The 24647-nt window shown below is 43.0% G+C and overlaps 1 protein-coding gene and 1 long non-coding RNA gene across 2 annotated transcripts in view; one reads left to right on the top strand and one right to left on the bottom strand.

The window, feature by feature from the left end:
• gmds (GDP-mannose 4,6-dehydratase) overlaps window positions 1–24433 on the bottom strand; it is a 140410-nt gene extending 115977 nt beyond the window's left edge. The window contains exons 1-4 of the mRNA XM_076088486.1: window positions 24207–24433; window positions 13508–13552; window positions 11947–12034; window positions 10214–10323 (exon numbers count right to left, since the gene is read on the bottom strand). Of these exons, the coding sequence (XP_075944601.1) occupies window positions 10214–10323; window positions 11947–12034; window positions 13508–13552; window positions 24207–24302 (339 nt within the window). The 5' untranslated portion in view covers window positions 24303–24433. The remainder of the gene's footprint in view (window positions 1–10213; window positions 10324–11946; window positions 12035–13507; window positions 13553–24206) is intronic.
• On the top strand, window positions 12889–18146 carry LOC142946871 (uncharacterized). Its single transcript, XR_012953153.1, has 2 exons — window positions 12889–17082; window positions 17314–18146. It is a non-coding gene; the product is annotated as an uncharacterized LOC142946871 (long non-coding RNA).
• Window positions 24434–24647: the final 214 nt, after the last annotated feature.

Raw genomic sequence — 24647 nt, 5'->3', positions numbered from 1 at the left:
CACACAAAGACGCTACAGATAAAAAAATAAAAAATGAATTCCACACTTTGATAACACCTTTGCAAAGTCTACAAGACTAAAACAATTACACTTGTCTCGATTAGGATCCGATGTCGTAACTCTTCAGATTCCCTCTATTCAAACTCTCCCTCTTCTTGTTTTCGTCCGCCCGATCATCGCTGCACGATGTCATCCGAACAAGTGCGATCACAGCTCATTACAGGCACGTTACTCAACAGACGCGTTCGCATGCACCCACCAAAATAATACAACGGTGCCTATTTGGACCGATTACAGATTATGACACTCTTAAAAGGGCAATTTACACATTTTGAAATCACGCTTACACAGCCCTTCAAAGGGGGGGGCCCTGCCTTCCATCTCTAAATTGGGTTTAACGTCATCATTTTCATTTTCGAAAACAGTTAAGAAACAATAGAGCAAGATCTGACTGCAGGAAAAACTCCAAACAAACATCTCTATTACACAAACATGCAATTACCAGAGGAAGAGAGTGTGTGTGTGTGTGTGTGTGTGTGTGTGTGTGTGCTGTATCTACGAGGGTGTGAGCACACAGCGGGGAGTGGGCAGCAGCAGTCAGGACTTGTGTTCACGGATTAGCAACAGTGTTTACTGTGAGTAATGAGCTCATGTCGCTTATGGAAGGCTCGACTGAAGGCTGCGTCTTTTCACCGCGCGCCGCCGCCAAGCGTGGGCGTCTGGGGATACGGTGTAATTAAGAGGCTTGCGCTGATGACAGGAGCAGGAGATCATTTTTGACTGATTGTCTTCGTGAAAGAATAATAATAATAATAATAATAATAATAATAAAGTCTAGGTTGCAGTTTGGCGGCCACCGCTCGATGCAAACAAGTGAAAATGGAGCGAAATGAGTGCACAGATCTCTTCACGCATCCTCACTAATCCGCTCTGCTTGTGTGAATGTTCACGGTTAGCGAGTGTGCTCACAAAGATCCCTTTCTACACACGTTATGATGTCTATGCAAACACCACTGTGTGCGCACGCCGGAGAGAAATACCTAAACTCTTTGTCAACTGAGCTGCCTGTGTGTTCATTGTGTAAACTTGTTGAGAGTGAACAGTATGTCCACACAGGAGTGATTTGCCTTCCCTTAACTGGAAGCACTTCTGGCAACGCTAACTGACAGCTGACGCTAATTTGAAACAAATAGCACACAAACTGTAGATAAACGTCACCTTTGGGTGCAGTGGCCTCCACAGTGCAGCTGCAGCTGAAGCATCAGAAGCACATCAGAGAAGCCACAATGTCAATAAGAAAACCAAACTCCACAGTGACTATTTGAAGTACTTTAGAGAATATCTAAATCATCCAAATGAGAGAAATAAACTGAAATAATACGGCAGACGTGTTGAAACTATGACAGATGTGCTCGTTTAATATCAAAGGCAAACCACTGAAGGAGCGGGAAATATCTGCGATGGCGAGATAAAGTTAAAGGGAACAGTCACAATCGCATGAATGGCTACTACATGCCATAAAAGACAACTGCAGCGTATAAACACGTACCTTGTTAAATTATTTGTTAACCAATTATATAAACAAAGCATTCACATATAGCGATCCTCTGTCTTTTACACAGAAATCTTGATAAAATTATAAAATAAAGATTGAGTGAGATATTGGCAAATGTAAGAAAAATCAAATGTTCTAACGAAATCAAAAGAAAAATGAAGATCTGAGCTGATGGAAGAACTATTTCCAGCTCTAAGCGTAGACGTTTGGTTTGTGTATCTAAGTGAAGGACAGACTCTGGCTCCGACCGTAGAACTGAGGAAAAAAGTCCATCTTTAAGTGGTGCGTTAACTGAAACAATGTCAAATATCTCTTGTCCACTTTGTTTAGTTGCTAGTTAAAACTCGCTGAGTCAACTTAAAGGGACATTCCACCCACAGAATACCCATTTGTATATCAATTACGCACTGCATGCTACCTTGAATTCTTGAAGAAAACTTCTCCTGCGCGCCTCTACGGCGAATTTAGGAAACGTAGACAGCAAAAGTCCATTTACACTTGCAGTATAATCAAAATCTCATTCATCCAGTCGTACGCTCACTTCTTCCCAAAACACCTGCGTAAACCGTGTGGCGGTTTGGGAAGCAGTGAGCGGACGTCTGGATTAATGACACTCGGATGATTCTGCAGGAGTTGTGTGAGAGTTTGTAAACGGATGTTTTCACATAGTTAAAGGCAGTTTACTTCAATTCATCAACACTTTTCCTCCGTTTTTTGACTCTTAGGTCACTGTGCAGGTATGCTAGTATGCAAAATGTACTTCAAGGTAACAAAGGGTGAGTACTTGAATACAAATAGTCATTTTGTGGATGAAGTATTCCTGTAAAAGAACTGTTTATAGTTTGTTTGTTTTTTACTTGTAAAGCAGTTTTAAGTCTGATCGTTGCTGTTTTTGCTGAGCTGTTAAACTACGATCATCAGAGCCAATTCATAAATCAGCTACTGTACCTTCATTGCTTTCATATTCATGAGAGTGAAGACCACTCAACTCATTTGAGACACTTGTAGACTAGTGTTTTTATCACCTTGTGAATTGACTAGACATGTTAACGTGATGTTGAGTTAGTGATAAGATGCTAATTATAGGTTAGGTCTAATTATCAAGAAAAAAATATATATATATAAAAAGCATTTTCATGCAGCACTTTCACACAAAGGCAGATGACTTGGAGTCATGACATGCCTTGTTGACTGACCACATAAATCATTACAGAACATCCAGTATGGAGCGATGAAGATGATCATTATTGCCAAATGTCTCCCCGGAGGACATAGCAACAGGAAGATTGATGACTTTGGTAAATATTTAGTGTAATCCCTGGTTACCGTCTCTCTTACCAACTACACCAAACTCATTAAGCACACCGGCCCAGCTTTGTGGGTTTACTGTGGTGAGTTATCGTAACGACAAACACGCTGCGGGCTACTGTCGCTCACTCACCACAGAGGTGGGACATGCAGGAGGAGGGAGGAGGGAGGGGGGGGGGGGGGGGGGGGGGGGCACTGACGGATGGTGTAGCAGATGAGGAAACCAGTGATAACTAAAATGTGGCCCCATTTTACCTTTTTGTGTCTCATCCCTGTCTGACGTTCTGTGAAGATGAGAGTCGGGCACAAACTCGACGGCTGTAACCCTGAAGCCTCCCTCTCACCCATCCACCCGTAGAGGAGCTGTGATGTGACAGAGCGACCTGCAGAGGGCCTCACCCAGACCTGGAGTCTGAAACCAAAGCGTTAAACCACACGGACACGCGCATGGAGAGCAGGAATCATTATTTACATTATCAATTTATCTGCTGATTATTTTCTTAAATAAGAAGGAAAACGTTTTTTGTTGTCTATGAAATGTCCAGAGCCCAATGCGGCCACTTATAATAACCAAAAGTATCGTACTTATTGTCATATGACGGAACAAAGAAAGATTTGCAAATCTACACATTTGAATAGCTGGAGGCAGACAAAAGTTATTAAATAGACATTTTTTGTCAATCTACTCATTAATATCAGCTGATTATTGTGACTCTACAGACATCAAGTTTAGTTGGTTAAGATTGTTCTTTTCGTAGCAATTTATCCGTCAGTTGCTTTTCAAAAAAAACTATTATAACATTTTGTATATAAATGTCAGAAAACAATTAAGTGTGTATCGCAAGTTCCCAGAGTCCAAGGTGATGTTTTTAAATATCTTGTTTTGTGCAACCAAATCCCAAATCCTAAAATATTCATACTGACAGCATAAATGAAAGAAAAGCAGCAAATCCTCTCACTTAAGCTGGAATAAAGATGAATTTATCGATAAAAAATCAATATCAACATTGCTATTACGTCTTAATTCTTCTATACGTTTTTAGTCATATTTTTATAGCTGTTTTATGAATTACTTTTCATATCGATGCATCCGCTACATTTAAATTCACAACGATATCAAACAGAGAAAAGCAGTTCTCACATTTCAGAAGTTGGAACCACTGAAGATTTAGTTTTTTTGCTTAACGTTAATTTATCTATTATCAACACAGCTGTTGATTGACTAATGTATACATTTTCTTAGATTATAATTCCTGGAGTATTTGAGTTCGTTTTTCTATTGATGATGTTTTTGTTGTTTGATTACTGATAGTAGAGTTGTTGAACGTACCTTTCCTTCCCCTGACCTGCCTGCTGATGAATACCTGACTCTACGGTCCTGACTGAGTCGTCACACAGCGGCTCACTGCTGCCATCTATGACTCACAGGTGAAACTACATCCGCACTGTTTACTTTGGCTTCTGTGCGTCAGGCGAACAAAACCGTTGATCTGGAATATTTGGGATTTGATTTAAGATACGGACTTAGATGCAATCATAATTAGCTTTGTGTTACTATTTATTGACTCAGTGCATTTACTTAACAAACCTCAAAAAGCCCCCCCCCCCCCTCCCACTCCTCCTTTCCCAAACTGCATGTTTCCATGTGTTACAACTTTGCTAAAAAACAGAAAAAAGAACTGACTCATGAGTGGAGCAATGACTGTGACCCACAAAGCACAACCACAAAACATTCCCCGACTCTGAAGTGCAGACTTGTTTCTCTTGGCACCAAACCGGCTATTCTTAAGCTAAAGTTCACTTTCGATCCAGGCCAGGCAGGCCGCCTCGTACGAAGGCCTAACCTTTCAAAACAGGGATCGGCCCGCTCTGGGCGCTATTCTCACCGCTGACTACCAGGCCACCAGCGCACCACGGCCCCGCTTTCTGCTCATTCAATAGGCGGGACGCATGAGAAAAATGTGGGCTCAGAGATTAAAATGCATCTCTTTATGGCCAAAAACCCAGCAGGATCCTGAAAGGCAATCTTTACAACAATGGAAAACATGGCACCTTAAAATACACGCAAACCGCACACATGCAACTAATGAGTCCTGAGAGGCAGAAAACACACAGTTCGGAAGGGGAATGCGTCTAATTTGGTTCCAGGCGAGTCTTTATCCCAGCGAGGTTCTAACAACCGCAGCAAGCGTGCCACCGAGGGCTGATTGGGCGGGAGTAGTGTAAACACCAATCACAGAGTGAGTAAACCGGGCCGACGGGCCGTAAGGAGACCGCTCATCACTCACTCAGGGGTTCGACGCCGTACTGTGAAAACCAAGTTTCTCCAAAACTTAGGAAAAAAATCTTGTTTGTATCAAGGAACTTCTGAAGACAATCAAAAAGGTTTTTAGCCAAAAAAAAAGCAGGAAAACAAAGAATTGGAATTCCCAAAATTATTCTTTCAAAGAGTCCAGATTATTTGATTTATAAATGATGATTTGCTGATGTGAACCATGTTCCTCCAAAATGTCAGCTTTTCATGAACGAAGGAAAAAGCAGTCTCGTTTTAAGCTGTGCAACAATGCCTTCTTGAGGTAATGTTGTTTTCCTCCTAAGAAGCGGGGGATTTGGTGTTTTCATTACAATATTTTTGGCACCGAACCGTGACAGCCATGTTTCTCCAATATGTCAAGATTTTTATGACTTCATGATAAACATCTTGTTTTAAGCTCTGAGACGACGCAGTTCCAAGGTAATCTGATGGGGTTTTATTAGCGAAACAAATTGATATTTGCATAACTGTCCTCGCTGTCCTGTTCAAAACCATGTCTCACCAAAATGTCAACTGTTCAAGACATAACACTTTAAGCTTTGAGACAGTGCAGTCTTAAGATAATTTTACGGTTATTTTTTTGTTTTATTTTCCTAAAAGCAAAAGTAAAGGCATTTTCAACTTTCTGACATAATCCAATGAGTTTTTAAACAGTCTAAGCAAGAAAGTCTTGGGATTCATTGTTGCTATCCTGATATGGAGACATTTTGTTTTAGAGTTTTATGAGCCTCAGATGAATAATCCCAAGCAAGACAAAGTTATGCTTTTTTTGAAGCATTGTCGGTGTTGTATGTAAAAAATAAATAAAAAGGCATATTCAACAGTTAGAGGTCTAATAAGGCAGGAAATTGTGCGTCTAAACACACTACAACATTCCCCACCCACACATCACACACACACACACACACACACACACACACACTGGATGACGCAAGGATTGCATAACATGCCCACAAACTATAGTAAGCAGTGGTATTACCACCCGAGTATGAGAGTAAACTGCTGGCAGGCTGCACAACAGCCGCTCCAGGCCAGTAAACGCATCAACACAGCGAGTTAAAAGTGCAGCGCTTTGTGGGGAAACAGGCGTGTTAAATCCTGTGTGTGTGTGTGAGTGTGTGTGTGTGTGTGTGTGTGTGTGTGTGTGTGTGTGTGTGTGTGTGTGTGTGTCTCCGGCATGGGAGCTTCTGACCCCGGATGGGGGGGAAAGACCAAAGGGTAGCGGAGAGAGAGCTGTAAGAAGATAATAGGATGATGAGTCCTCCTGAGGAGGAATTTGGATATGGATTATGAAGGATATAGATGCAGGAAGTCGGTCGCACGGATGCGATCTGCACTTCAAAAACAATAGAGTGGAAACCTCACCTCCCAACACTCTTTCCACCCTCTCTGTCTCCTCATCCCCATGTCCCCATGGGACATAATAATTCCTCCCGTTCTCCCCGTGTGTCTTGCTGTGACAGCTGCAGGTGGGAGAACTCGCCCGGGGGAGAGAGAGCGACATTGAGGGGGTTTTGTTCGCAGCTTTCCTGTGAAGCGCCTCAGTGGGAGAACACAATGGGGTTCGTGTTGGACCCTCAGATGCAGAACAGATTACTGAGAGCAGCCTGTAAGCACTTCCCCACATCACGTTTGTTGTTCATGCATATTTAATGTGTGCATCGTCCCAAAGATATTTGGTTTATTTTTCTTCTTGGTCAGTTAACCTGTTATATATAGTAACAGCAAACATATCAGATTCATGTACGTTTGTGGTGTTTCTTATTTTAGCACTACCTGCAATAAGCTAAGAATACGCTATATAAACCAAAACCAGATTACAGTTCCACCCCCGACACAAAATGAAGGTTTTAGTCAGTGAAACACACAGACGACACACATTGCCTGCACTACCACATGAGTCCCAACGGACTTCAAAACTGTCACTCAAACTTGCATTCCTGAAAGTTCCTGACCAGAAAAAGCAGCAAGACACAGAAGACGTTCTGCATGAGCTGCTGGTTTGTAAACATTGCAGAGCAAACTGGGACGCACAGACCTTTTCTATTAGGAAACCTTAGTGCTTCCTACTATGCTGCTAAAGAAAACGGTTAGTTGTAGGTACTAGACACACACACACGCTGCCTGAGAGGACAGGTTCCCGGGAAGACAAAGCTGTCGAAATAAATAAGATCGGATGTGGATATTGCAGCCGACTGACTTTATTGATCCCCTGACTTTCCCCGTAGCGCCACCAAAAGGTTGAAAGTTTGGATTTTAGATGAAACGTGTCAACCACATTCAGATGGATTGGTTCAGATATCCAAGGATGAATCCAAATATACTTTGGGGATCCTCAGACACCAGCAGATACTTTGGTTATCTGGATACTTACTCGGCAAATGCTACCGCGCGAAAATGAAATGGTGAAGGCGGTTATTATTTAATACAACATCTGCTAAACACGTCGAGTTATCCTGCCGACGATGGCTCAAAACACCACAAGAACAGCCGATGGTGCGGCTCTAGACTTTTTCCTCTTACTTTGCAAACAGTGAAGTTGTTCAGATGATGCTAATTGGGTACCATCCATCCCCATTGCTTCTACTAGTTGAGTTACTGCGACGCAGCGCTATTATAAACAATCCACCAGAAACTCAGAAGTGAAATAGTTTTTTTTTTTTTTTTTTTTTGTTACAAAGTCTTCTGGCCATCTTCGCTGTGCCTTATGATAACATGTTAGGAAAGAAAGATCAAACTGCTGTTGCAGTCACAGAGAAGAGACATCATATCCCTTCTGTTTTTGTTGGTGCGCTGGTCTTTTGATGCTGCAGCTGGCTGCCTTTCTGGCCCTCCGGCGTCCGTCCCCCTATTCCCCCGTCCACCTCCGCCCCTGCAGCATTAGAAAATAACCCTCACTGTGTTCTCAGTGATGACTCTCTGCAGCGGAAACCAGCACCCACCCACACACACACACACACACACACACACACACACACACACACACACACACACACACACACACACACACACACACCGACACCCCGTTGCAAACCGATGCCTCAACCCAAGTCGTTCAGAAGGGATTCCCTGTGAGACGGTGGGAGCGGGGAGAGGGCCGACGGGAAGGAAGAGAGCGAGATGCAGAGGAGCCGGTGTGTGAGTGATCTTTTCCTCTGTGGTGGGACGGACTGGAAATTGCTCCACACCACTGCTGCCAGTAACACAGCCGGCTCAGCTGTTCAGAGCGGGCAGCATGTGGTGAGGAGAAACCGGAGCCAGGTTTATTGGTGTGGAAACAAATAAACACAGGGGAGCCTCGTACAGGTACAGGGGTTTTCTGTCACTCCGAGAGTGTGAGTGTGTGTGTGTGTGTGTGTGTGGCCTGAGGATGATCTACCATGTGGGAGGTGGGAGCCGAGTCACAGCCTCTGACCACAAAGGATGTGGAGAGAGGAGTCATCGTTCTCCTCCCTTTTCTCCCACTCTCTTCTTTTTCATGTCTGTCTTCCTTCTTTCCTCTTTCTTCATTCTTAGTCCCACTTGTGTGCTATTAGAGCATCAGCAAACAATTATCGTCATAAGTGAGTTATCAAGATTTTTTTTTCAATCAACTGTTAATTGATTTGCTACTTGAGACGGTAATGCAATAATAGTTCAAGTACAACACTATACTGCTTGCGCTGTCATTTTGAGTCCAACAGCTCTTTTGTAGTTTCCAATTTTCTTCTGTTCTTATTTTCATTTTATATACTTCTAATTATTCGTCTTATATTCTTTTTTTACCTTTTTCTGTGTGTCTGCACTTAATTCTGTCCTTGTGCAGCTGCAGCACCTGAATTTCCGGGGATGAATCATCTTAATCCTTAATCCTGACAAATACCCTTTCCACAGACTGAGAGCAAAGTTGTTGGAAACTTAGCATCTCGAATAAAACTCCTTTATTCTTATAAATTGTATAAAAATTGTCAATTATTGGATATATAATTAATATGTCTCATGTTGATTTACTCAATTAGTTATCGATTCTTACACCAGATGGCAGAGAGCGGGCTGACCTGGCTCTTCCTGTTTGACCCAGAGAATCAAAGAGCAGAAACAAACTAACTAATATAAACTAATTTCAACTGAATGATGTCATCCAAATGTGGTTGGATTCAAGAAAGAAAGGACTACTATTGAAGAGCAGAGTCTCCTGTTGACATTACAAATGGCCTCTTGGCTCCGTATCCCACCCAAACCGCCGTAGTGAAGGAGGATCAGTGCTGCCTGGAGACGGTGTGTCAGATCCCCGTAGTGGTGTGTGTGTGTGTGTGTGTGTGTGTGTGTGTGTGTGTGTGTGTGTGTGTGTGTGTGTGTGGGGGGGGGGGGGGGGGGATCTCCTGGGATCTGAGACAAAAGGGACATTGTGGCACAGACTGACCCATCCCAGAAAACATTACTTCCTGTCCCATCAGCTCCAGCGTCCATGAGCGGCTCGCTTCCCAGAACTGAGAGTCCGTTTTTGACAGCGTCTGCTGTTAACCATTCGCAGCAGCAGTCAGCGCTGACATGTACACACTGCCACTCAAACACAGGGAACTACATTTGGGGAGAGACTGGGAAGCACTCCGTTTCAAATTGACTTGACGAATAATGATTTAAATAGACAAGAAGATTTTCACTTTTACTAAATGCTGTAGTGAAAACCAAATTCGGGCAAAAGAAAAGTAGGCGTTAGAGACTTAAAGTGTGTTGAAGACGCGACTCATATTTTTGAGCCCATTATTTCCAATTCTTGCACACCGGTGACAGGGAAAGTGCTTCACGGCACAAAACAGAAAGCAGTTTTACTTCGGGAATCACAGAACAATCTCGTTCACTACTCCTGTTCACCGTTATCAGCTCTGTTCCGTTGTCTGGCTCTTCAAAACAACCCCATGTCCAGTGCAGTGATTCCAGGAAATGGGAAGCAAGTGAACACTGTTTATCAGAAAAGGTGGCCTTCATTGGGAGGAACACGGTGAGCTGCAGAGACTAAAGACCCATGAGAGTGCTGGAGGATGTGTTCACAGTACCTTGACATGGCTCTGAGCGCCCAGGTTGTAGATCTCTGTAGGCTTCACCTGGTTGATGATTTTCACCAGGCACGTGCTGTCGGTCAGATCGCCATAATGCAGCTTCATGTCTAACAAAGAGGGGGACACACACACACACACATGCGTCATTCAAACTTGTATCGGTCCTTCATATATTCAATCATCGGGCAGGTCTGAAATAGCTCACAGCCGTCTGATTCTGGTGTCTTATGACATGGCTCGAGTGGCCACAGCAAAAGGGAGACACACCAGCACCAATTGTTATAAAAAAAAAGATTCGCTTAATTTCAAATCAAGTTCAATTTACATTTTATCAAATCGCACCCAATTAATTAGGAGGTTGTGGATCTTGTAAGGCTCAAGGCAAAGCAATATGGTAAACTAAGGCAACATAACCATTTCCTGTAGAGGGTAGCAGAGAAAGTTATTAGACTGCAACCACAATTTAACCCAAGAAGGTGCAAAAGACGAGAAGTCACGCCGTCATGTCATTTGGGGTACAACATAGATCGGTTTGTTTCACCGAGTCTAAATATAAAAATTATATGAATTAATCTGCACGTCATAAATAACATAAATTAAATGTTCATACCCAAAACCGCCGTCTAATTTCCAGCTCAAAAAAGCAATGTAAGGCCGAGCGTGAGCGGCCACCATCCCTTTATTTTTAGGGCCATCCGCTGTAACCCTCTAGCATTGCAGCTCCAGTTACACTGCACACGCGTCATACCCCAAAGCTCTCACGGGAAGCAGGTCAGTACCAGATCAAACTCCAAGAGGACCCCAATTGGTAACGTCAGTGGTGTGTGATGTGCATGAGTGAAGGAGGTGGGTGTAAGGCAATAGGCAAAGCAGAACTAATGGTAAAAAAAAAAATCTAAAATCAAACCAGAACCTGGTGTGCCTGTGGAGAAGAGCAGAAAGAGGGGGTCATCACATGACATCCTTAGATGTTGGCATACTGTCAATGTGAAATCTGTTATCTAGTGATTTCGGTTTGGTATGCAACATCCTTTTGGACCAAACCCCTAAATGCCAAGTACTCGCTGTTACGGCTGTATGTGTTCCCTGTGCTGTCGTCTCTTGTCCCCCTCTTGTCGCTCTGCCCAGGTGAGCTGCATTGCTTAACGAGGTGCACCTGGCCGGGTAACGAGGTGCTTCAAAGCTCCTGTGCCACTGAGGCCTCTGGTGTGGGTAATACTGGTTTTGCTCAGCCTAGGATTTTTATGTCTTGTTTGTTTTTGTGTTAATAAATCCCATGGATTCAATTTATTTTTGTAAAGAGAGTCTCAAAAGCATGTTAGGCAGGTTAGTCAAGCGCAGTGAACAACGTGTTGTATCAAACTGTATGCAGACAATGTTCGACTGAAGTCTGGTCAGTGGATACACTTCAAACTGTTTATTTACGACGGCATCGCTTGAATGCGTCGATTAGCGGAACAAGGCAAAAACAGACTGGCTGGCTTACTAGAGAAACTAACACTTGAACATACGTCAGCTTGTTCAGAACTACCTAAAGTGGCAGAAACCATCTTTGAGAGAAATGTCTTTGACGTGTACTTCTTTATGTTTTAGTTTGGCGCATATCCCATCTGCTACAATGGAGGGGGCGCGGTGTACCAGGGGGCGATCGAGATGTTTCGGCTTCACTCCTGAAGAGCTGTCATGTCGTCCAATCTTTATACAGACTATGGTGTAAACAGGATACTCACTGCCTCCAGTGTGTGTCTGCGGGTTCTGGTAAAGATGCTCGATGCGACCCGTGTTGAAGGAGCTGGAGTGACGCAAAACACCATGAACCTGTGAGAAAAGGAGGCGGGGTTTAGAACACTGTTATTCTGTCTCACAATAATATTATCTAAACCACTGCAGTTTGAACATTAACACTACGACTGACAAATACCATGACTTTCATATCGTCTTTAAACAATAATGTTTTTATGTTGGCATGTTGTTAATGCAAACTTTGTGCAGCTCCTTCACAATAAAAGCTCCCACTGAAGAAAATACTGCTGATCATAGCTTTTACTGTGAAGCACACATTTACACAGACTGACTAGAGATCAACAGAAAATTGCAAAATAAATATGATACAAGTCCCAGAGCTATTCTACACATAAGATCATTGGAAACAGCCTGTCACTGTAGAATTGTTAGAGTCACTGGTGGAGATCCAGTTTACACCAGATGAATTCAGTTGTTCAAGATGAGTCTATTCAGCATATTCAGTCATGCTTACTGTATTGCATGTGTGTTTGTTTTTCTATGCACTTTATATATTTACTTTAGTTGATTGGTTTACCGCACAGTATTTTTCTTGAAATGTGACAAGATGTCAAACATGATAAAGTGGCCTACTTTGATCTACTGCGTTTCCTTGAAAGATCTTTGCAGTAGCGGCGTATTCTGTATCGCAAAAGTCGACGTAACAACATTGTGTCTCATTGTGTTTTAAAAGCTGCCTGTGACGTGTGATCTGGACTTGGTGTTCTGAGCGGGATGTGTGCGGAAGCTCTGCTCGGGGAAGATAACGGAACCTGATCAGAGGGGAGTGCATTAGTGGGAGGACGCTGTGCCCCGACCTCACTTCCTTTATTCACTGTGCACTTCCTGCCTGCCTGTGTGCTCCTCTTTAATGCCACAACCCCCCCCCCCTCCGCGTGCAGTATCCCCAACCCGGACCGAGCGCTCTTCCCCCTCCGCTGTCTCTGAGTCAGGGGGCGAAGCTGACTAGGCAGTCTGGGATGAAGGTGTGTGTGTGTTGGGGAGAAAGGAAGTCAAGCAGCTACCGTCAGGGAAACACAACGTGCACTGGTGCAACGCATATTTTTATGCACGCGTGTTGAACTGAATGCATCGTCACATTGTCGTGGGTGTCAAACAGACGACGAAGCCTTACGTAGCAGCAACAGCTTGTTAAGCTCTGCATCCACCGACAGGATGTGGACTTTTTTCTCTTTTTTTTGCTCCTAAAAAAACAAACCACATTGCGCAGCAGGTGAGAGTTAGTGACCTCACTCGTATGACCATTTAATAACTATTTCCCCGTTAATGGTTTGACCCAGGGGTAAAAGGTGTGTGTGTGTGTGTGTGTGTGTGTGGGGAGTCGGTCCGGTGTACGAAGCCCCCGACACACACAGTGCTGTGGCTGGAGGAAGCTTATCGAGGGAATGTCGCTCTGCGTGCGTCTGTGTGTGTTCGTTGGCATTTGCGACTGTCTGCGTTGGTTTCTGAGAATCTGAGTTTAGTCCGCAGTCTGGATTTCTCCCTCACCTCGTAGCCTTTAGCGAGCAGGAACTCAGCCAGGTAGGAACCATCCTGAAAAAGACAGAAGACAACACCAGTTAAAACCCGTAAATGGCACACAAGTGTGTTAACAAGGTTTTCTTGTACCGACGGAATCGCAGCACTAAAAACCCAAACGTTCTCCGCCCGCGTTTGGGAAAAACCGACTTCAAGATGTCACAAAGTGTAAATGCTTCACGCACTCCGAGGACACAAACATTGTCTTTGTCTACGCCAACGAGAACTAAACCTGATGGCCCATAATGCAGAGCAACCAAAAACTGACAAACAGGCAGGACAGGAACACATAATAACTGCTAATTGTAAAATTACATAACAGTTGAAGGACAGGGCTTCAAATAAAAATTTAAAATAAATTAGCAAAATAGATTCTAGATAAAGGCAAAACCTTTTCATACAAATAATTGATAATTGATTAAAAAAAAAGAGAAACATTAGAGACAACAGAACATGAGGATGGAGGTTTCAATGAAAGAGAAGTGTTCTACTGAATGACTAAATACTTGTTTATATTATTTCATTCATGAATTAATGAACAACAAGAACAGACGTAATGTTATACCGGAACTTTTAGATAGAACCTTTCACAGGAAACCCGCTGGAAAACCTCTAAATGGTCTTTAAATACAATTATTGCTGAATTGGCTGCTGCAGTAATTTGTTGGAAAGTGAACCTGTGTATTGTTCACTCCGTGACACATCAGTGGAAAGTTCTGTGGTGTTGGACCACCACCCTCCTGAAACTGCCACGCCGTAGCTGAATACTGGATCTCCTGGGATCATTAGGTGTAACATCCACATGAACCAGGAGCTCTGGGCAGACCAATATGTGTGTGTGTGTGCGTGCGTGTGTGTGTGTGTGTGTGTGTGTGTGCGTGTGTGTGTGTAAGAGAGAGAGAGAGCGAGCCCTGTCAATAAGGTCTTGTTCCCCTCACCCATGTTACTCCTCGTCTTTTTTTTTTCTTGCTCAGACTTTCCGACCGCACATTCTGAAACACTCTGGAACATTCCGAACCAGTCATGGCATTCATCCCTCCACCCCCCCTCACATATGTGCACACACACACACACACCGTGCGTCCTCTCCAGGTCTGGGGGTGACCTTGGAGGTGGAGGGTTAGGGAGCAAAGGAGGAGAGAAAGGTTGGGGGTGGGGGGGGGGGGGGGGGAGACCCAAAAACGCGTGCTCAGCACCGGGCAGGGACATGGCTGCTCCTGAAGAGAGCTGCACAGGTGGGCAAAGTCTGACATGAACAAATCAGACCGCTCTAACAGAACCTGACCCACTGAGGATGGAACTTTCAGGTCAGTGGGGCCTTCAAATTCAAAGCATGATGTAGCCTATTTTTAATATGGTTTTCACTCCTTTCTGGCAGAACTGACGACACTTTATATATCCGTTTATTTATCGCAAATAATGTTGCCATAACGAGATTAAAACGTCATCGGGTAGTACTTTCCTCATATCTAGACTCAGACCTCATGGCTGCTGCTTGAACACCCTGAAAGGTGTAAGCCAAAACTTGTGGCAGTTTTAAGCTTTTCAATTTAGATTCTCACACTTCTCCGCTAAAGACTCACTGAATGCAAATAGGTTTTTCTTGTTTTATGAATATAAATGTATGCATTAGTACTACGTTAAATGTTTTTTTTGAGATCATGTTCAGCTCTGCAGGTTGAGCTCCCAGGTTGTGCGGTCGTTGGCACTGATTCTCAACCTGTTTCTGCCCAGCCCTATGGGGGGGGGGGGGTTACTGGCAGCCCATCGCCCGTCCCCACGGCGTTCAAAGCTCCGGCCGGTGTCATGTTTTCCTGCCCCTATGCCAGGGTCAAAGCGTTTCATGCCAGACCAATATGGAAAACAAGCCTGAAGAGCTGCAGCTCTGTTTCAAAACAAGAGGCTCCTTTGAGGCCGTATTAGCCCATAAACCCTGGCCTCACCTCGCTGTTTCCTGTTATGGGGAGGTGGGCGCTTAGTGGGAGCGGGGGGACTGGACACTCTCACTCACACACACACACACACATACACAAACAGTATGCTCACCTGCCAGGTCAATGTCACACCACAAACCCCTCAAAGACTGAGCCTTTGACACAATATGATCTCTGCACTCTACAGCTGCACTGAATTGAAGCAGCAGGCTGGCTCAGCAACAGGAGGGTGAAAGTTAATTAAAGTACAAGACACTGACTGTCTCACACTTCAATACTGGTGTTATCAAAGTTACTGATTCCCTCCTCTGAAGGTTGAGGATCGTCTGCAGTAGCAGAGATGGTCTGCTGTTGCATACAGGTACAGGTGTGAAATATTTTACTAACAGTCAACAGAGTGGGGTGAACTCAGTAATGATCAGTATTTTAAACTTGAGGCCAAACAGACTTTATATTTTATATATATATGTATATGTATATATAACTGTATATTTCCAGGCACTAGTCGTGTTAAATGACTTTAAAAAGAAACTCTTAAGATACTTCAAGGACTGAAACGTGCAAGTCCAGCTCTTTGGATGCATAGCTCTGTGTGCGTTTCAATATATTCTAAATACTATTCAAGCTTGTTTTCATATTCTGTACGTTTTGTCGATGAACCACTTTGCATAACACTTGAAAAAACAAAAGAGCAAGAAGGTAAACAGAGAAGAGCATCAGGAAAGGGTGAGAGGACAGAAGGGTTGATGACGATGTTGGAGTAAATCGGTCCATGTGTCTGAAAAATGTTAACAATGCATTCCTCCAAATGCTATAATTAGCTCCAATCAATCAACATTCACATTATCATCATCATCACAGTGTGGTTTCACCGAGAGGACGCATTTATATCAGAGAGGTGGCACCAGTGTGTGTGTGTGTGTTTTTGCGTGCAGTGCTTTAAGAAATAAACATGTTTTCATGTAATTTTCTACCCAAGAAGAGATCAGAACAAAGTTATGATTCACATGGGGAACTATCTGATCAAAGTAAAAAGAATAGAAACCTCACAGAAAGTTTTGTCACTTTACAGTTGACGATATCAAATGCAACAAACACATCTTTGGTTCATATGAAGAGTCCAGGAGAAAAGTTCTAAACAATATCAGGGATGTCAAAGATGGAGGAGCATCAGCTGACATCTGATTCTAATGAATGGAACTAACAATGTCATGATGAAATATCTGGAAGTATTGCAAAAATGTTGACAAAACTCATCCTCTGATGTCATGGGGTCTCTTTTACTTCGATGGATACTGTATACTGTGACTGTATGCTGTGTGTAGCCCAAGTTGACTCATTCAAATAGCTTGTTTTGTCCAACTAACATTTACTATTTTACCATCATTGGAAAGTAAAATAATTGCTAATTTTCACATTTGAGAAGAAGCTGTGAATTTTTTTTGCCATTTGAACATCATTGCACATACAGGTCAGTATGTGCAAATTTAATGTCGTAAACAGCAATAACCTCTTTAAACATTACGACCATCACCACAGCTACCATCATCCCTTCAGCCAAAGAGAAGAGAAGAAGGAAGTGTGTGATGGCTTTGCACAAACCCCAGCACTGTGAGTTTACCACCCCCTGCTGGTGGATCAGTGAACCAGTGGTTTAATGACGCTGTAATCACAGACACAAACACACAAGTAGGAACACTGAATCTCTCCCCTCGACTCAAGCATGTCGCTGAAATAAATAAACAATTCAATACCCTGGTATTAATATGACTTCACTTACTTAATGTACAACATGTAAATCTAAAGCTGGATTTAAAATCCACATCCATGTGTTCGCTGCAGCTGAACTCTCACCTCTTCCTACAAGTTACCAGACTTTCATTCGGATGAGGGATCAGCCTTGAAGGAGCCATCAGCAGCAGTTATGAGCGACGGAGGAGATGCGCGCGCGGATTCTTATAAGCTTTATGATTATTATTGCTGGCACCCGGCTCAGATTCTATCCCGTGCTGCTAACGGAGGAGTCGGTTGAAGGAGGCGAGGGAGGAAATGAGAGAAGGGTGACCGAACGGCAACAAAAGGATTGAAGGAACAGAGGCCTGTAGGATGAGCATCAAACGGCCTCGAGAGGTCGTATCGCGGTGCCGCTTTGTTTTCCCAAGCAGACGAGCTGTGGAAAGACGTGTGAACCTCAAAGCCAAAGTAAAAAGTTTTACTGTCGGAACGAGAGAGGCTGGAACCTGTCCTCTCCATAACCCCGGATCGTAAAAAACAGCTCTATCAGCCAGAGACCCCGCGTCGCTCCGCAAGCAGTGCCTTGGCACTCAGGTGGTCTCCCATAACTCACACCCTCTCGCAGCGAGACGGCAGTCAAAAAGTATTCAGACTGAGCAGCATGCTGCCCTGAAATTTATGAACAGTAGTTAGCCAGCCGATTTACGGCATCACCGTGACCCCGACACCCCGGGCTGGTGACTTCTGAGATGGTCTATCCAGATGCCGGCCTCCTGCACGGGCTCTCAGGTATTGAACGGTAACGGCGTGACCGACCGCTATAAAAAAAAAAAAGAATTAGCGCTGTTATTCTTTGTGTGCTGTTAAAGAGTTTGACGGGAGTAGGAGCTGTGGAAAGTGCAACTTGACTAAAATAAAAAAATAAAAAAAAATAAAAAAAAGGTCGACAATGACTTTCCAAGAACTCTGATAGTTTGGAGGACAGGGTTGCACAGATGCAAATGGTCTCTGTCAGGTCCGTGCTGCTGCCACTTGTTTGAGAAACAGCCATGGTGGTTAGACGTAATACTGTGTCATGTAGTTTCTTCAGATCATTACGCTTTCTGAGGAGCATTCTTCACTGGAGAAATGGCCAAGTGGAAGGGTTGAACTTCCTCCATCAGGACTTTTCAATTCTATTCCAACTTTTATTCCCAATATAGTATTCATGTATATTCATTTTATTAAATGTATTGATGTGTAGGACATGTAAATGTAACTGCATTTAGAGGTAAAATGTCAGATTGAACTGCCTGACAGATATCCAACAAATCAAGGAACTTGTACAAAAATCCCACAAGGCAACATTTCTTGCAATGGATTATAAAAAGTAGAAGGCCGATTACTCAGTCGGCCGATTAATTGGGTCGATTAATGTCATTTTGAGATGACCGGCCAATGTCCACACTAAAAATTTCACCGTAAAATAACGGTAACTTACTGGCAGCAGGGCCCGTAGTTTACCGTTTTTTTTACAGTGAATCTACTGTAATTTAATTTTACGGTATTTTACCGTATGCTGGATTACGTTATGTGATAGTAGGATAACTGGGTTTTACGGGGATTTTACAGAATATGCCAGAATTTTACCATTTATTTACAAAGGGTAATACAACCCAATACTTTTGCATTTAATTCCCAACAAATAAAAGAATAACAGACATTCAATACATAATTGTCTCAAGACAAATAATAAATAATCTCAAGACAAATAATAAAGGGGCATTTGTATTACATCACAAAACTCACAATGTACTGCATGTTTAGAAGAAAACAAATAAAATCATAAAATCTTTAATGATCGGCTTAACTGAACTCCTGAGGATAACCTCAGACCAGTAGCGCCGAGATCGAAAAGTGGCCGATGGTATGCTACTGTTGTTCAGTGGTAGGTACTCATCCCTAAAGTGGTATGCTACTTGTTCAGTGGTAGGTACTCATCCCTAAAGTGGTATGCTACTTGTTCAGTGGTAGGTACTCATCCCTAAAGTGGTATGCTACTTGTTCAGTGGTAGGTACTCATCCCGAAAGTGGTATGCTACTTGTTCAGTGGTAGGTACTCATCCCGAAAGTGGTATGCTACTTGTTCAGTGGTAGGTCCTCATCCCTAAAGTGGTATGCTACTTGTTCAGTTTTATGTACTAGGGGTGCAACGGATCACAAACCTCACGGTTCGGATCACGTTTCTTGAGTCATTTTTTGGATCAACAAAGAAAAGGGGGGGGAGACAAATATAACTTTGCTTTCCATTTATTAATCATACCTGCAAACTCATGAGAGGTGACAAAAGTGACAAGCCCGAAACCCTGTTGGGTGGGGTGCTCCGAGAAGTTTATTTTACATTCTGGCGTACTCTGAGAAGAAAATTAAGTGATAAGACATTTACTTTAAGCAACAAACTAATTTATTATTCAGTTATTAATCACTATTTCAGCTCTATTATTAATATTATCCTTTATTTAGACAAAATCCATAGAGACCGAGGTCTCATTTTGAAAAGTTTTGGTCAAATAAAAACAAAGATAGCAAGAGTAGCGAGAACCATCGCCTGTACAAATAAAGTGATTCGTTTTCATTGAACCCTGTTACTGTATGGCTTCATATTAACTTCCACTGTTACTGTAAAGCTGTTAGAATTGTGGCCTATCTTATATTTGCAATTAATATGCATTCAATCCAGTTCAATTATTTAAATGAAAATCTACTCTGGCTAAAGTAGTTTATCAAGAGTAAAATAATAGCTGTGATCTATACACACCTCTGCATTAGCAACCTGCTGAAATGAAGGTACAGGCACCTTAACCCTCATTACTTCAGGGTTCTTGAGAGCAACGTGGGACTGTTGGTACACTGGCTGTGGTCATCACAGTGAACAGTGTGTACAGTGTGATGAGAGGGCATGTGAGCCCTTGTTGCTGTAGTTCATCTCCTTGGAGCAGAGGCTGCATTTAGCATACCCTGCCTTATCAATGTATTTAAAACACTGTGACAGCAGGAAGCTGTACTCGCGTCTGTTTAGACCTCCACCTTTATCCAGGCCCAGCTCCACTCACAGCTCAGCCCTGCGTCAAGCTGCGCTACACAACCAGCCTCCTCTCCCTGAAGCTCTTTGACCTCATCAGTATCTGGGCCTCATGTTTCGTGGTCATAAAAGTTATTCTGACCACGAAATCATCCTCATTCTACTTTGAGTTAAAAAAAAAAAAAAAACCTGCAACCAGATGCGCCGGTGTTCGGGTTTAACGTTAATGAGTGACCGCGTGAACTGAACCGGAACACGGGGGGGCTTCATGTTTCATCACGTTACGTTTTTTCCTTCTAAAATCGCGATAATGACGAACGTTAACAGTCGACAAAGTTCCGCATGCAGTGGACGTTAACTTAACCCAGCAAGTCCGAACGGTAACGGTACATAACGTAACTTAAACTTTAACGGAGGGAAACGAAGGCGCTGTACACATCTGAACGCTGATTGGCCAAGACTCGACACATCAAAGATGTTATATTGCGAAGATCACGACATCACCTTTTCTCGTCTCACTCCAATCTGAGAAACGCTGGCTTTTATTAAATAAATAAAATTAAAACATTCAAGAATATTCAATTCTGTTAAGTTTAAGTGCAACATGAGGTATGTTGATATCCTCGTCCTTTGATCAATACTGAAAGAAAGAAACAGCCAGTGAGCTAGCTTCCACAGTTTCAACTGAACTGAACTGCTTGGCAACAACTTGGGTCTATGTTTACTTCCTGTCAGGTTAAGTCATTCAAATACACAATAATGTTTACCATTACCATTATTTTCAAAAAGATGAGAATATCTACATTGCCTGGGGAGAGGGTAGATCTGTAGTGATATTACTATTGGGCCTGTCTAGCTTCCACTCTGATGCTTCTGTCAGCACCTGCCCCAGGTGTGTGTCTGTGTGACTCTCACAGAGGGGGCGTGTCTGCAGCCATGACTTGCTCCGTTCACGTGAACACACTACTGCTTTATATCTGTTCACTGACACTCTGCATTGATATTCGGGGACTTGTTACTTGTAAAGGAACAGCAGCAGTAAAACATTATTACACACTGTGATGATTACACTGTAAAAAAATAAAATAAAATAAATAAATACTCGATTGATCCGCGGTTCACGAGTGATCCGAACCGTGAGGGCTGATCCGAACCACCACTCGTATGTACCCATCCCTAGAGTGGTATGTCAGTACTTTTCCAAGGGCACACCGTTTCCTGAAGGCAGGTGCCACTTGAAAATTCATATTAGTGGTATATGCCGTTGAATGTCAACATTTGTTGCAATAGATTGTAAAAAGTAAAAGACCGATTACTCAGTCGGTCGATTAATACCTTTTTGAGATGACAGGCTAATAACTGTGCTCACAAGATTGACAGACAGAAAATGTTTACAGACTTTCTCAGTGTGGCTGCTGTGGTAGCCAACACCAGGAAAGGTTTTTACTTTTACCACAGACAAATTTCCCCTTGGGGATGAATAAAGTATATTTCTATTCTTCTTCTACTTTCGTTCTCTCAGAAACAAGGAGATCTGCTGACAAATGCTGCTGTTAAGTGCACTTAAACTACATTTTTCACAAAGTCAACTTTTTTGAATTTGTGCAGCGATTTATTTTGTTGCTACATTTTTTTTTTTTTTTTTTTTTAAATACGTGGACTGCAGACCGAGTGCAGCTCTCCTTAAGCAAACAGAAGCAATGCAGACAATAGAAGTGTTAAATAAATGTTAAATGTATTGAATTGCTGTATGATATCTGATGCAAAAAAAGAGAGTAACAACGTTTTGTTCTGGAAACTTCACAATAAATGAATAATAAAAGACAAACCACTTAAATCTAGAAAAAAACTAAGTACATCAAACGTATCGTATCAGGCTACTCGACCACACTCTTTTTCATGTCAGAATGAAACCACGACAACAACTTCCTGACCTCCAGGCAAAGAAACATCGATCAAAGCCGTGATAATAATAAGGTGGCAAACATCGTTGACAACATTGTCGCTTTACAGGAGTAGTGTCATTCAACCAACCTTTGTTGACGTCAATCTGTACAAAAATACCAGTAAGGCCAGTTCTGCTAATCTACCACTCCTCTCTTCCCATTGTACAGGGTCTGTTCAGGTTACGACACTTTAGGTGAACGGCAGATTTAGCATCTTAAACATGACTAATGTTTCTCACCACAGCAGCAGCAGCATGCAGTCAAACAGTAAGTCAAACAGTGAAGCCTTCCCATAGATCCTACACAGAATGAGATGATTCCTCATTATGTTTAAGCAGCCACAGAACGGAGTCCGTCACACTGATAAGATAACATCGCTCCATTAAAAAAAGGCATCAACGAATTCAACTAATACAGTCCAGAATTTGACGCAGACCCAAACATCACCACTTCTAAATGACATCAAACGGGTGACACCGACACCTCTGCACTTCCACTCAGCAGTTTGTTCTCATGGTTTTATTGAATCGGTTGTCCCACAGACTTCCCCACCCTTTTGCAGGCACGCATTTTAGCCTAGGCTGCTAATATTTGGCATGGAGAAAGTGTGTGGGTGCGACAGTGGGCGTTCGTGTTCATGCTACTTAACAAGGTTCCCCGAGTACCATTTTGGTCAGACAAATCTGTCTCGTGCAACTAAACATTTTCATAAAAAGAAAACATTTCCTGTGCACCTCACAACCGGCAGATCTGTCTGTTTGCAGGTGTGAAACCGCGCCCTGTACTCCTCCTTGAGCAACATCATAAACTTAAAACGTAGTGGTCATTCGAACTGTAGATGACCGTTGCTTGCCAACATCACAGATGGAGCCGTGGAGGTAACCGCTCCACCTTTCTCACCTGGCCCCCCGGTAAAACTCTTGATCCTGACCAGAGGCACCGACACAAACTTTGTATGACACTCATGCGGCAACCTTTGGGTTCTGAAGAGTGAAACCAATGAGGAAGTGCCTTTAAACTTGCAGTGGCCCATTGTATTCCCTACTTCTTGGACTCTGGACTTTGACTTGGCCTCATCTATTTAAAAACAATTAAATTAAATAAAAAAAATAAAAAAAATAAAAAAAACTTTATTGCCGTTTACAATAATTTACATAACGTGTTAAGAAATTACCAATGCGTGTGGGAACTGACAAAAATGGTGACGCCTAAAATGTTTATTATTAATTAATTAATTAATGCGGCACCAAAGTGCAACCAATGTAAAAAGTTAGCCTGGAGCCCTGCAGTAGAGACAGAGCACAATATATCCCGCCCACCAAAGGGGAAAACAATGAATTGCTCTCCATCGACGTTGTATTGCTTGAAGGCGCCTCCTTCTCATTTCCGTTGGTTTACAGACTACAGAAAAATGCCTACAGCTGTCATGCAATGAGATGCCTAACCAAACAGGTTAGGCATTTTCAGTGTGACTAACAATGAATGCACAGCAAAGCATTTTGTCCAGATGCCAGTTTCAGGCTAACCTGACAACTTCCTTTATGTGAGAGCAGGTCTGAGACACAGTAGAGGCAATATGATAAGGAAAATAAACATTTTCTCTTTCCTGTCAGCCAGAACATAATGGGACAATAAGGGCAATATCCCGGACATAATCATACCGTTTGAACCATGCACTCTTACCTAAGCTTCCGATTCATATTGGTCATAAATATCTATGTAGCTACTACTGCCCTTTCTTTTTAATGGTCCACACGTGCATGGGCACTCTTCTCACTTTGTATGATATGCTGCACAGCAATTCCCCCTCAGGACCGGCTTACCTCGGTGAAAGTCGGGTCAGAGGATTCAGTGTAATCAATAAAAGAGATCAGCACAAGTCAAACGCCAGAGGTAACGTTCAAAAGACAGGAAAGCTAACAGACATACCGACAATGAAGGAGTTAGGACGTGTGTGAGCAACAGCTGCGCGGTTGTATGAACGTTGACGTTACCTGTCCGGTGATGCCGGTGATAACGGCCACCTTGCTCTTCTTCAGCTCTCCGTTCAGCGCGGAGCTACCGTTAGCGGACTCTGAGCTCATGGCCATCTCTTCTCGGCTGGATGTTTGCAGTCTGCTGTCACAACGACCGACAATAAAACAAAATAAACCTGTCCGTGCTGAGTGCGTTTAGCGTGTGAGTACCGACGAGCATCCACAGCATCCGTAAACCAAAATACACGCCGCTACAAAAAACTGCACGAGCCTACGTGTGAGGAAGCGGCCGCGAGATCAGCCAATAGGAAGAGAGCAAGTGGGAGCAGAAGAGCAGGCTTCTTTAAAGAGGACGGAGGGTATGAGGACTGGAGGTCCTTGGCCACAGCGCCATCTAAAAGATGGCGAGAGAAAGCAGCCTCCTATTATGTCAACGATGGAGGTTGTGTTGTGTGGCTT

Source organism: Anarhichas minor, unplaced genomic scaffold (assembly GCF_050575085.1).
Source record: "Anarhichas minor isolate MPS153535 unplaced genomic scaffold, ASM5057508v1 ptg000010l, whole genome shotgun sequence".
Lineage (NCBI taxonomy): Eukaryota > Metazoa > Chordata > Actinopteri > Perciformes > Anarhichadidae > Anarhichas > Anarhichas minor.
Note: the sequence above shows the minus strand (reverse complement) of the source record. Positions and strands in the feature narration are given on the sequence as shown.